Source organism: Micropterus dolomieu, linkage group LG14 (assembly GCF_021292245.1).
Source record: "Micropterus dolomieu isolate WLL.071019.BEF.003 ecotype Adirondacks linkage group LG14, ASM2129224v1, whole genome shotgun sequence".
In the NCBI taxonomy this organism is placed as follows: Eukaryota; Metazoa; Chordata; class Actinopteri; order Centrarchiformes; family Centrarchidae; genus Micropterus; species Micropterus dolomieu.
In genome coordinates, this window is record NC_060163.1 from 9,892,337 (window position 1) to 9,903,728 (window position 11,392).

Consider the following 11,392-nt stretch of genomic DNA (forward strand, 5'->3'; position numbering starts at 1 on the left):
TGCATTAAGAAGTACGCAGCTCCTAGATTTAATGAAGTCTCTTCTCATTTGGGGTCATTGAAGTTTTGGAAGTCGTCACGTCTCTGAAACATGAGCCAGCAGCGTCCCCTGCTGGGCGTCAAAGTCGCGAACACCCGCTGCCGAGGAAACGGCCAATGGGAATAACTGCAGCACTTCCTGTTTCACGTTGGAGAGAAATCATGATGTAAATGTCAGAGGGTACCCGGACACATAATGATTTAGACAGCAGTTCATTCATTTCCACTTGCTGAATGAACAGATGTGACCAGCCTGCGCCGCCGCTGCTGCACGGTTTATGAGAGGAAGCTCGAGGTTGGTGTCTTTGAACTGTTAATTTGCTATTTCTAGAGGGCTTAGCCTGTAAGCCTGCACCAAAAGCAAGCAGAGTTAAAGCCCGAAGCTGTTTTTAGTGTGCACTGTACGTTTGTTTGTTGCAATACAGCTTACATGTCACTCTCCTGTCATTCACCTGCTGTAAGTTATACCCATTAAGGCTATTTTTGTAGCTCGTGTCGCTGGCACAGTGCTAACGTTACCATGGAGCTGCAGACCTTGTTGTTGTCATACAGTAACAAACGTCACGCATAAACAAATATTTGACCGTAGCGTCGTTGTGACGGTTCTTCCGAGGTGTATGTAGGCATGTAAAATCTAATTTGTTTTTATTATTATCATTGGCAATATGAGCTGAATGTAAGTGGCAGAGGATACGCCTTTTTTTAGCAGCACCATCCCCTGCCGCTGTGCCGCTGTTACGCTGTTGTTGTTTTAGCCGGCTTTTAGCAACCTTTGCATTGTTTACTGTATTTACGGTCATTTCACATTTGTCATAAACGCTTAAATGTTGTGATGCCCTTGTCCAAGATGTAGAATATGGGTCAGCAAGGTGGAGCAAGCGTGGTGTAAACAGTGAGCATGGATCAGTGCCACCTCAACACATGACCCGACTAATGTGTAGGCCTGCAGTTGTGATCTAAGAGGCGTTTTTAGCATTGATGGAGATGTTTATCCCTGTTGCGCTTTATACCCAAGTTATATGCAAACTCACAGATACAATAAACATATTGTGCTGTGTGTATGTGTATCATTTTAAAGTTGCTGAACGAAAAACCATGTAGCCTTTTTTTCACAGAAGCACGTGTGTACATTATGAAATTAAGGATAACTGAATTTCCCTAAGCTGCTTCGGTTTTAGAGTCCTGGCATTGCTGATGCTGGCTTACTGGGACACTTGAATAAAACAGAGCCATCATTAATGGTACAAGGTACAAAGGAGATGTATTTATCCATTTGCAACACAGGGTTGTATAATGAGATAATGTAGTTATTTCATGCTACTCACAAAAACAAGTGTTATATACAGTAGATGGCTGGATAAATAACAAGTCATAAAGTCAATAGAACTGTTTTACATGGCGCAATGCTGTGGGTGAATTTAGGAGGCTCACAGCCTGAGGGAAGACAGCAGCATGGCGGGGAGAGCGAACATGCTTAGGCTAGGTGGGAATTGTCTAGTGATAGATTAATCAGGCTGATATCTGACGACATTTTGAGATGATCTGCATCGGCTGATGCACACTCTGAAATCTACAGCATAAACCAATGTATTTTTCTATTTCATTAATTAATGAATCTCCCAAGCTTTTAATGTGTTCTTTTCCTCCTTCACCAATGTTACTTTGTATGTCATTTATATATGTCATTTCCAACCCCGCAGACTCACCTTTGGATTCATTATAACAAACAGTAAGATGATTCACATGACATCTTAAATAATTTCATTTGACATACTAATAATGCAGCAATAAATAATAGTGGAAGATGTGGATATCATCTTCAGAGATATACTGGGACAAATGGATACAGATAATATTCATTGTCATTGTAGGGGGGAAAAACCATTTGGAACTGTAAAGCTACATTATCTAAATTCACCCACTGCCTTCCTTCTGTCCCGCAGGTTCCCGGTGCAACCATGCCCGTCTCCTTGCTATGGGCGGTGGATGTGTACGGGCGGGTCTACAGCCTGTCCACGGCGGGGCAACAGTGGGAGCAGTGCCGTGACGCCCAGATGGAGTTCAAGCGAGTGACGGCAGCTCAGCAGTGCTGCTGGGGCATTGCCTGTGACAGCAACATCTATGTGAATGTCCACGCTTCTGACCTGCCGGTCCGCTACCAGGAGGAGACCTACGAGAATCAAGTGGGTCTCTTCAATCAGGAGTTTGCTTCTAGTTATATTGTTTTTAAAGAAGATGGTTATTTGAGTGAAGGTTGAAAGTACTGAAAGAAAGGGAGCCATAGTATTTTTATAGTTAAAAAGGCTTTCATATTCTTCAAAATCTTTTATTTCCTGCAAGTTAAGTAAAAATGAAAATGTGGAGTTCCCCTTGGACTAGTGTTATGTGTGACTGAGTGACTGAAAGAGTAAGTGCAACATCCTCACACAGCAGTGTCCCACTTCCTCTGTAGCCAGCTCCAGCATGCTGTCTGCTGTGCACCTGAACAAGCAAATTAGACCAGTTTTTAAGAAAAATACCAGACACAGTGAAACTATACTGTATGGGTAACTAAAAATGTTAGATTGAATGATTGCCAACTTTTTTAGACAATCACGTTCTTGTCACACAGCTGCATCAGGTTATGTGCATTAGGTCAGTACCTTGTAGTGGCTGTTCTTGTGACTTCCTCTTCAGGGTTCATCTCAATGAAAGTGCGGTTTGACAGAAAACAGGTTACTTCTACTTTTATTTTTTTCTGTCATCTTGACCCTGTGTGTGCTCTAAAATGCCACCTCTCTGTCTGCCAGCGGTGGAATCCTGTGGATGGTTTCTCCGAGCGTTTGTTGCCCAGTGACCGCTGGCAGTGGAGTGATATTACGGGTCTGCAACACCAACCTCTGGACAACTACCGGCTGCCCTCCAGCAGCTGGGAGTGGGAGGGCGACTGGTACGCAGATGAAAACTATGAGGGAGAGCCCACAGAGAAGGGGGTGAGTGTCCAGTTATTGTTTAGCTCGCTCTACTTCAGCATCAGTTTTTGTCTTCTTATTTTTTTTATTCCTTCTTTGTTTTAAATTTTGAGGTGTTTGTATCTGCAGGGATGGACCTATGCCATTGACTTTCCCGCAACCTACACCAAAGACAAGAAGTGGAACTCCTGTGTCCGTCGCAGGCGATGGCTCCGCTACAGGAGGTACAAAGCCATGGACACCTGGGCTAAGGTGGGTGTTTTACTGTGTGTGTGTGTGTGTGTGTGTGTGTGTGTGTGTGTGTGTGTGTGTGTGTGTGTGTGTGTGTGTGTGTGTGTGTGTGTGTGTGTGTGTGTAAAGCTTTCAGTTTGTTCATCTGCATCTCTCTTCCTGTGTGTGCTGACAGATCCCTCCTCAGCAGACACCTCTGCCAGATCCCTTCAGCGACATCAGCTGTGGAGGCTGGGAGATCAGTGAGGAGCCCAGAGGCCGGCTGTCACTGTGGGCTGTGTCCCTGCAAGGCAAGGTACAGTTCACACATACATGCATACAACACACCTTAGCCTTAGTTATCCATGGCAATGTACTATACAACTCTTTATTAGCTTGCTAACTTTCTGCTCATGCATACTGTGACACATTTTCTGGTATTTGCCACTGTAAAAGAGCAATAATCATCAATCAATGATGTATATACAGTTATACAGCATAATTAATAGAGGCAAAATAACTATGTAAGCATATCTTGCAATTTGTACTACTAAACCTTTACTATCATGCAGCTCATAAAAGCTGCCCTACTTTGTAAAATAGAACTTTTATTAACTGTGTCTAATGCAATTAATTGTTTAATATGTAAGATACTAAGGATATGATTCTGTGTCTATTGTTTTTTGACCTTGTTAGTGCCCATAGCAAGATCACACACTCAGTCTTGTCACATCAGATAAAAATGATGTAAATGTAAAAAAAATGTATTTGCATTTCTTCATGCGAGTAGTTTTTGTTTTCCTCACTTACTGTCCTGCTGTCACTCTTGATTGTCGTATCCTCTCCGTCTAGGTGTGGTTCAGAGAGGGAATCTGTCACCACAATCCCGAGGGCTCTTTGTGGGAGGAGGTGCCTGTCCCCGGGGAAGTGGTCCAGATCAGCTGTGGTCCGGCAGATCTGATCTGGGCAGTGCTGTGGGAGGGGCAGCTCATTGTCAGAGAGGGCATCATCCGAGACTGCCCCAAAGGTACGCCAGCTCACTGGTGGGAGAAGGATGTGGATCATATGTGATCATGTTTATTGTCTGTCTTAGAGACATGAGTATGAATATTTTCTGCATGTCAGGTACCTCCTGGGCAGAGGTGGATTCTCCCAGTCCTGATGTGGGAGCCGCACATGTAGCCGTGGGAATCAACGTTGTTTGGGCTTTGACCAAGGACAACAAAGTAAGAGAATTCTGTAATGAACATTATAAAAAGACACATTGCATGATTAGAAAAACTTTTACTTAGTACTTTTTTGAACATTTCTATTACCATTATCCAATACTTAAATGTATTTTTTTCCTACATATTATTATACATTCCAATATTTTACATACCTTTACATAACTGTGCGTGTATATAGATTCACTCATCTATGCAGTTCCAATGAAGCACCTTGCAATATCAATACAAGACAAGATGCTATACAGTATCTGCTAGACTTGCACTAACCATGTACTGAATACAAGGTTCAAGGTAGTTTATTAGTCATAATATAGCACAAGGCTGCATAACAAAATGAAATGTGTAGTTCCTCTGTGCCACACACACACACACACACACACACACACCATAAGTAAGTGTAGGCCTATATTAAAATATGGTAAGAAATAAAATAAGACAATGCAGTTATTTATATACATATATAGGCTACATACGCGTAAACACCTCAAACATTCCGCGGTGCAATTTTAGAATTTGCATCCGGGGCGAATGTAAACAGCAACAGCCAGATGTTAACAGAGTCTGTCCTGACTGTATTTGAGCAACGAGCATCAGTGTTAAACACACTTCCGGAGTCTTACGCTGTCAGCTCGGTACATGGACCACCTGCTGAGTGCTTGCTGCAGGGTGTTGATGGGGCAGGTCTCTGCAACGATGTGGGCACAGCAGTCTCTGACTACTGTTGTTTGGTCAATATGAGTCCCATTTTGTCCAGACTGGACCTTTATGTGCAGAATTAAGTCCAAGCTGGGCCAGCATGTCTTCTCTCCTGACTCTCTTTCCTCTCCTCTGAGCGATCATCGCATCCGCCATGGTCCGGTTGTTTGGGCCATCTTGCAAGGACTGTATTTATGTCAGAGGTAACACATGTTTTGGCAATAAAGTTTGAAGGAGCTACCGGCTGCTGCTTCTACGAGCACTGCCAGTTGCCATAGCAAGAATGAATACTGCCAGTCATGTTGTCACACACATCGTTGTGTATATTTAGATACAGTGAGGAAAATAAGTATTTGAACACCCTGCTATTTTGCAAGTTCTCCCACTTAGAAATCATGGATGGTGTTCATCCCACTCATCATTCTTCTTCCTCCAAACACGGTTAGTGGAATTATGACCAAAAACTTCTATTTTGGTCTCATCTGACCACATGACTTTCTCCCATGACTCCTCTGGATCATCCAAATGGTCATTGGCAAACTGAAGACGGGCCTTGACATGTGCTGGTTTAAGCAGGGGAACCTTCCGTGCCATGCGTGATTTCAAACCATGACATCTTTGTGTATTACCAACAGTAACCTTGGAAACGGTGGTCCCAGCTCTTTTCAGGTCATTGACCAGCTCCTCCCGTGTAGTTCTGGGCTGATTTCTCACCTTTCTTAGGATCATTGAGACCCCACGAGGTGAGATCTTGCATGGAGCCCCAGTCCGAGGGAGATTGACAGTCATGTTTAGCTTCTTCCATTTTCTAATGATTGCTCCAACAGTGGACCTTTTTTCACCAAGCTGCTTGGCATTTTCCCCGTAGCCCTTTCCAGCCTTGTGGAGGTGTACAATTTTGTCTCTAGTGTCTTTGGACAGCTCTTTGGTCTTGGCCATGTTAGTAGTTGGATTCTTACTGATTGTATGGGGTGGACAGGTGTCTTTATGCAGCTAACGACCTCAAACAGGTGCATCTAATTTAGGATAATAAATGGAGTGGAGGTGGACATTTTGAAGGCAGACTAACAGGTCTTTGAGAGTCAGAATTCTAGTTGATAGACAGGTGTTCAAATACTTATTTGCAGCTGTATCATACAAATAAATAGTTAAAAAATCATACATTGTGACTTCTGGATTTTTTTTTTTTTAGATTATGTCTCTCACAGTGGACATGCACCTACGATGACAATTTCAGACCCCTCCATGATTTCTGAGTGGGAGAACTTGCAAAATAGCAGGGTGTTCAAATACTTATTTTCCTCACTGTAGATTATGGTCTGAGTTTTTGGTTTTAGTTCGGTTTCTAGTCAAGATTTCAGTTATTTATGTTTTCATTATTCTGTTTTCTTATTTATGTTTTTGATCTTCATGTGTGATGTGACTGCTGTAATGCTGCAATTTCCTGTTGGGATTTATAAAGTACTAAACTGTGTATCTGTCTACTCAAAATTGAACTTTTAAAAGAAAAGTTGATTAATACACCAACATTTCAATTTCTCCATCCTACAGGTTATAGATAAAGGAAAATATCCTTAAAGTACAGGAATAGCCATGCAGTAGTCATAAATATTCAGTAGCTAATAATGTTTAACTATTGTTGACTGTCAGAATTTATTCATTTCAAGGACACAAATATGCCAAACAGGAAAACTGCATTAGATAAAAAGGAACAGACTACTCTGGGAAACTGGTGTTAACCACAGTGTTCAAGCAGGTGTGTGTTATGCTAAAGAGCGTTTTCTCCCCACTCTCCTGCTTTGCTAGGTGTGGTTCAGACGTGGCGTGAATTCCCACAACCCCTGTGGCTCCGGCTGGATCAACATGGTGGGAGAAATGATCATGATCAATGTAGGACTCAACGACCAGGTGAATTCCAGGAACACATTAGGTGCCTTCATCTGCTGGTTATTTTGGTATTAGCTCTAGTCAACCTGTTGCCGTTGTGTGTAGGTGTTTGCTATCAGCAGTGAGGATCGGGCGGTGTACTTTCGTCAAGGTGTGACCTCTAGTGAACTGAGTGGGAAAACATGGAAGGCCATCAGTGTCCCCCGAGATGGAGACCGATCCCACTCCAGTGCCAGCACAAACAGCCTGCAGAGGTGGAGAGGGCTCATTGGATACACACACACACACACACACACACACACACACACACACACACACACACATAGAAAAACATGTGACTACAGACAGATTTCAGTCAACATTTTAGGTTATGCGATGCGTCTTGACTGTATTGTTAGCGATGGTTAAGATTACAGAAGTGATATGATGTTCAGTTACCCTACTGTTGAAGCGGAAATTAATGCGGACCAAGTTACACAGATGAAGTTGCCCCAGTGCTCTCGCTTTACCCACGCCCCTCAAGTAGTTTTAATTCACTAATATATATATATATATATATATATATATATATATATATATATTTGCTTGGGAAACCATAACGAATTCAGTTCTTCTTTCGTTCCCTTCATTTCACAGTGCTGGATGCTTCTTCTCTGGTGAGGTGCGTGCTCAGTCAGCAGTGAGTGATGTGGAATTAGACACAGAGAAAGGATCAACAGATGAAGCCAGCTGCCTCATCACCTCCACCTCCCCAGAGTCCTTTGTTGATGGCCCCACAGACCACTCTGACCGACCAACTGAGACCCCCAAACCCCGCATCCCCAAAGTCACCAGTGACAGCTTCATCTCTGAACTCGTCTCTGACAGAGAACCAGGAAAGACCTCAAGAGAGGGCGGCTCTGTCGTTCCAGCGGTTCTGGAGGAGGAAAACATCTCAGAAGAAGAAGTCAAAGCCCCCTGTGCTGGTGTAAATATTTTCCCCAGCCAGTCTGGAGGTCCTCCTGACCTCCAGTGGAGTAACGTGGATCTGATAGAGGCGAAGGGCCGACAGACTGGAGCAGTGCTGGACACAGCTGACACCTGCAGCTTGTCGTCAGTGGCCACATACACTCTGGCCATGGAGGACCTGTATGGAGCAGATGAGCACCCATTGTGGGCGTGGGTCAGTGGAGGAGGCTGCTCTGTGGACAGTCACTCCCAGCTCAACTGGTTCACCTGTTCTTCGAACACATGTGAGTTAAACTAAATAGCTATCTGGTATTTCAGCTTAACATTGGGTCACTACTTCAAAGAATGTAGGCCATTCTGTAGGTAAAAGAGAGCTCCAACAACTACAACCCATATATGAAGTGGCATGAAATAATTATTAAATTGCATCTGAGTCCCAGAACAAACAATAGAGTGAATATTCATGTGACATCTTGGCTCCAAAAGTAGGATTAAACCTTTGGTGCAGTTAAGGTGAGAACTCATTTTGTTTCCTTTTATTTTTTCAGTTTTTGATTTTTGCTTTCTGTCCTTCCCAGCTTTGGTTCAGTCAGTCCAGTCCATGAGTCTGTCTGTCACCCCAGCTCAGACAGCAGCCTGGCGGAAACAAATCTTTGAGCAGCTCAGTGAGCGGACCAAAAGAGAGATGGATAATTTCAGGCATTATGAACAAGCAATAGAACAGGTAAATGCAGTATACGGAAACAGCAGAAGCCTTTGTACTTGATCTTCAGGATATACCTTTCTACTTATTTCAGTCTGGGTTTTTATCTGTTTTATTTCCCTCTTGTATTTATCATTAATGAATTCACTCGTCTGCCTGAACATTTACCTACAATGCAGTCTGTGTGGGTGAAGAAGGGAACCATGCAGTGGTGGAGAGACTGGAAGCCACACAAGTGGATAGATGTTCAGTTTGCTCTGGAGCAGTTCTCAGGACCAGAGGGCAACAAGGATGGCATCCTTTTCATCTATTACAATTTTTATGAGGAGAAGAAGGTGAGGTGTGTGTGTGTGTGTGTGTGTGTGTTCAGGTTGATACTGTGTGGATTACACGTGTCAATCCAATTTGTGCCTTCTTGAGGGAAGTGGTTGTGATAAACCCGTGTCACAGTCAGATTATCACAATATTCTCTTTCATTCAAATGAATCAGTACTGTTATAATATAATCCTTATTTGTAGAGCACTTTTCAAAAACAAGTTACAAAGTGCTTTAACAAGTGTAAAGACAATAATACCCAAGAGACAATAATACAAAAAACAATACAAGATAAAAGCATGAAAACATTGAAAAGACTAAAATAGAGATAAATATAAAATTAGTAAAATACAATAAAATAAAAGGGATAAAATAAAGTCAAATAAGATCGGGAAAGGCTCTCCTATAAAAGTATGTTTTAAGAAGGGACTTAAAAGAGTTCACTGACTCAGCCGACCTGATTTCCTCGGGCAGGCTGTTCCAGAGCCTCGGGGCCCTGACAGCAAACGCTCTGTCCCCTTTAGTTTTCAGTCGAGACTCTGGAACAGACAACAGACCTCTGCCCGAGGATCTCAAGGTGTGTGCTGGTGCGTATGGGACTAAAAGGTCAGAAATATAACAAGGTGAGAGGCCATGAAGAGCTTTAAAAGTAATCAATAGAATTTTAAAGTCAATTCTAAAACATACTGGGAGCCAGTGTAATGAAGCTAAAATAGGAGTAATTTGGTCATATTTCTTTGTTCTGGTTAAAAGCCTGGCAGCTGAGTTCTGGACAGTCTGGAGTCGATCAATAGATTTTTGGGTTAAACAGGTGAAAAGGCTGTTGCAATAATCCAGGCGTGATGAGATAAAGGCGTTTAAAATGGTCTCGGTGTCCTTAAAAGTTAACATAGATCGAATTTTAGCTATATTTCTAAGTTGATAAAAACATGATTGAACAAGCTTTGTGGTGTATTTGATTTGCCATCTGCTGAGACCCGATGACCAGGATTTCTGTTTTGTCTGAGTTCAGCTGGAGGAAATTATTTGACATCCATTTTTTAACTTCACAAAGGCAGTTGTTAAGTGAACTCAGTATTCCAGGGTCTGTGGATCTGACGGGCAAGTATATTTGTGTGTCATCAGCATAAATATGAAAAGAAATACCATGTTTATGGATAATATGTCCAAGGGGAAGCAGATACAAGGAAAACAAAATGGGTCCTAAGACCGACCCCTGAGGCACACCATATTTAACTGGACAGAACGAGGAGACATAGTTGTTTACAGACACGCAAAACTTCCTATTTGAGAGGTAGGATGAAAACCATTCTAGGGCAGTACCAGAGATCCCCACCCAGTGCCTCAGTCTGTCTAACATGATGTTGTGATCAATGGTGTCAAAAGCAGCGCTAAGGTCCAGGAGTACCAGGACTGAGCCCATACCTTCATCAGCAGACATTAAAAGGTCATTGGTGACTTTAAGCAGGGCAGTCTCAGTGCTGTGGTACTTCCTAAAACCAGACTGAAACTTTCAAATATTTTGTTATTTTCCAGTACAGTGAGCAGCTGTTTGGACACAATTCTTTCTAGAATCTTTGCAATAAAAGGCAGTTTTGAAATTGGTCTAAAATTTTGTGGGAGGGAGGGATCTAAACCAGGTTTCTTTAAAAGTGGGTTCACGCAAGCCGTTTTAAAATAATCAGGGACACAACCAGTAGATAGGGAGCTGTTGAAAACAGAGATCAAATGGGGCCCAACAGAATCTATTACTTTCAGTAAAAACTTTGTAGGTATTACATCAAGTGAGCTGGAGGACACTCTCATTTGTGATACTGTTTTTAAAAGCTCAGACAAGTCGATGGGATAAAACTGGTTAAAACTCTCTTGTTGCTGGTGAGGGACCTCTGAGTAAGAGTCCACGGGGGTAATAGAGGCTCTGATTGACACCACCTTATTGGTAAAATAAGATAAAAACAATACACAGTCATCCTTACTTCCAGCTGAGGCACAAGGAGGGGTTGGGTTTACCAGCTGATCCACCGTCTTAAACAGAAACCTGGGATTGTGTTTATGTGTAGTAATGAGTTCAGAAAAATAGTGTGTTCTCGCATCCTTAACCATGTTATTGTAGTTAATTAATAAATCCTTTAGACTGAGGTAATGGACTTGGAGACTGGATTTTTTCCATCTGCGCTCTGCTTTTCTGCATTCCCTTTTTAGGCTGCGAATGCTGTCATTTATCCAGGGTTGCTTACTAGCTTTAGACGTAGGCCTAACCTTTAGAGGAGCAGTAATATTTAGTGACGACAAGCAGATATGATTGAAGTGATCGACCAGATTGTTGGTGTTGGAATCAGACAGGTGTTGGCTTTGGCTCAGAAAGAATGCGCAAAACTTTGAAACACTTTGTTCATTAAAGATGCGACAACACA

General features: G+C 42.5%; 1 protein-coding gene and 1 long non-coding RNA gene across 5 annotated transcripts in view; one reads left to right on the top strand and one right to left on the bottom strand.

Annotated features, from left to right (window-relative positions):
• LOC123982649 lies at positions 1-3,280 on the bottom strand. The gene is made up of 4 exons (XR_006828024.1): positions 2,681-3,280; positions 2,465-2,519; positions 1,961-2,208; positions 1-177 (listed from the first exon to the last, which is right to left on the bottom strand). It is a non-coding gene; the product is annotated as an uncharacterized LOC123982649 (long non-coding RNA).
• Positions 132-11,392, top strand: part of tecpr1a (tectonin beta-propeller repeat containing 1a) — a 35,809-nt gene continuing 24,548 nt past the window's right edge. For 2 of the 4 annotated variants that reach the window (XM_046068318.1, XM_046068315.1), the window contains exons 1-12: positions 132-333; positions 1,982-2,221; positions 2,828-3,010; positions 3,119-3,241; positions 3,396-3,515; positions 4,052-4,226; positions 4,325-4,425; positions 6,931-7,032; positions 7,117-7,265; positions 7,648-8,243; positions 8,538-8,683; positions 8,842-8,997. In XM_046068318.1, the coding sequence (XP_045924274.1) occupies positions 1,997-2,221; positions 2,828-3,010; positions 3,119-3,241; positions 3,396-3,515; positions 4,052-4,226; positions 4,325-4,425; positions 6,931-7,032; positions 7,117-7,265; positions 7,648-8,243; positions 8,538-8,683; positions 8,842-8,997 (2,076 nt within the window). In that variant the 5' untranslated portion in view covers positions 132-333; positions 1,982-1,996. Of the gene's footprint in view, positions 334-643; positions 662-1,738; positions 1,768-1,981; positions 2,222-2,827; positions 3,011-3,118; positions 3,242-3,395; positions 3,516-4,051; positions 4,227-4,324; positions 4,426-6,930; positions 7,033-7,116; positions 7,266-7,647; positions 8,244-8,537; positions 8,684-8,841; positions 8,998-11,392 lie in introns of those variants that run through there. The other 2 variants (XM_046068316.1, XM_046068317.1) reach the window with 2 other exon arrangements.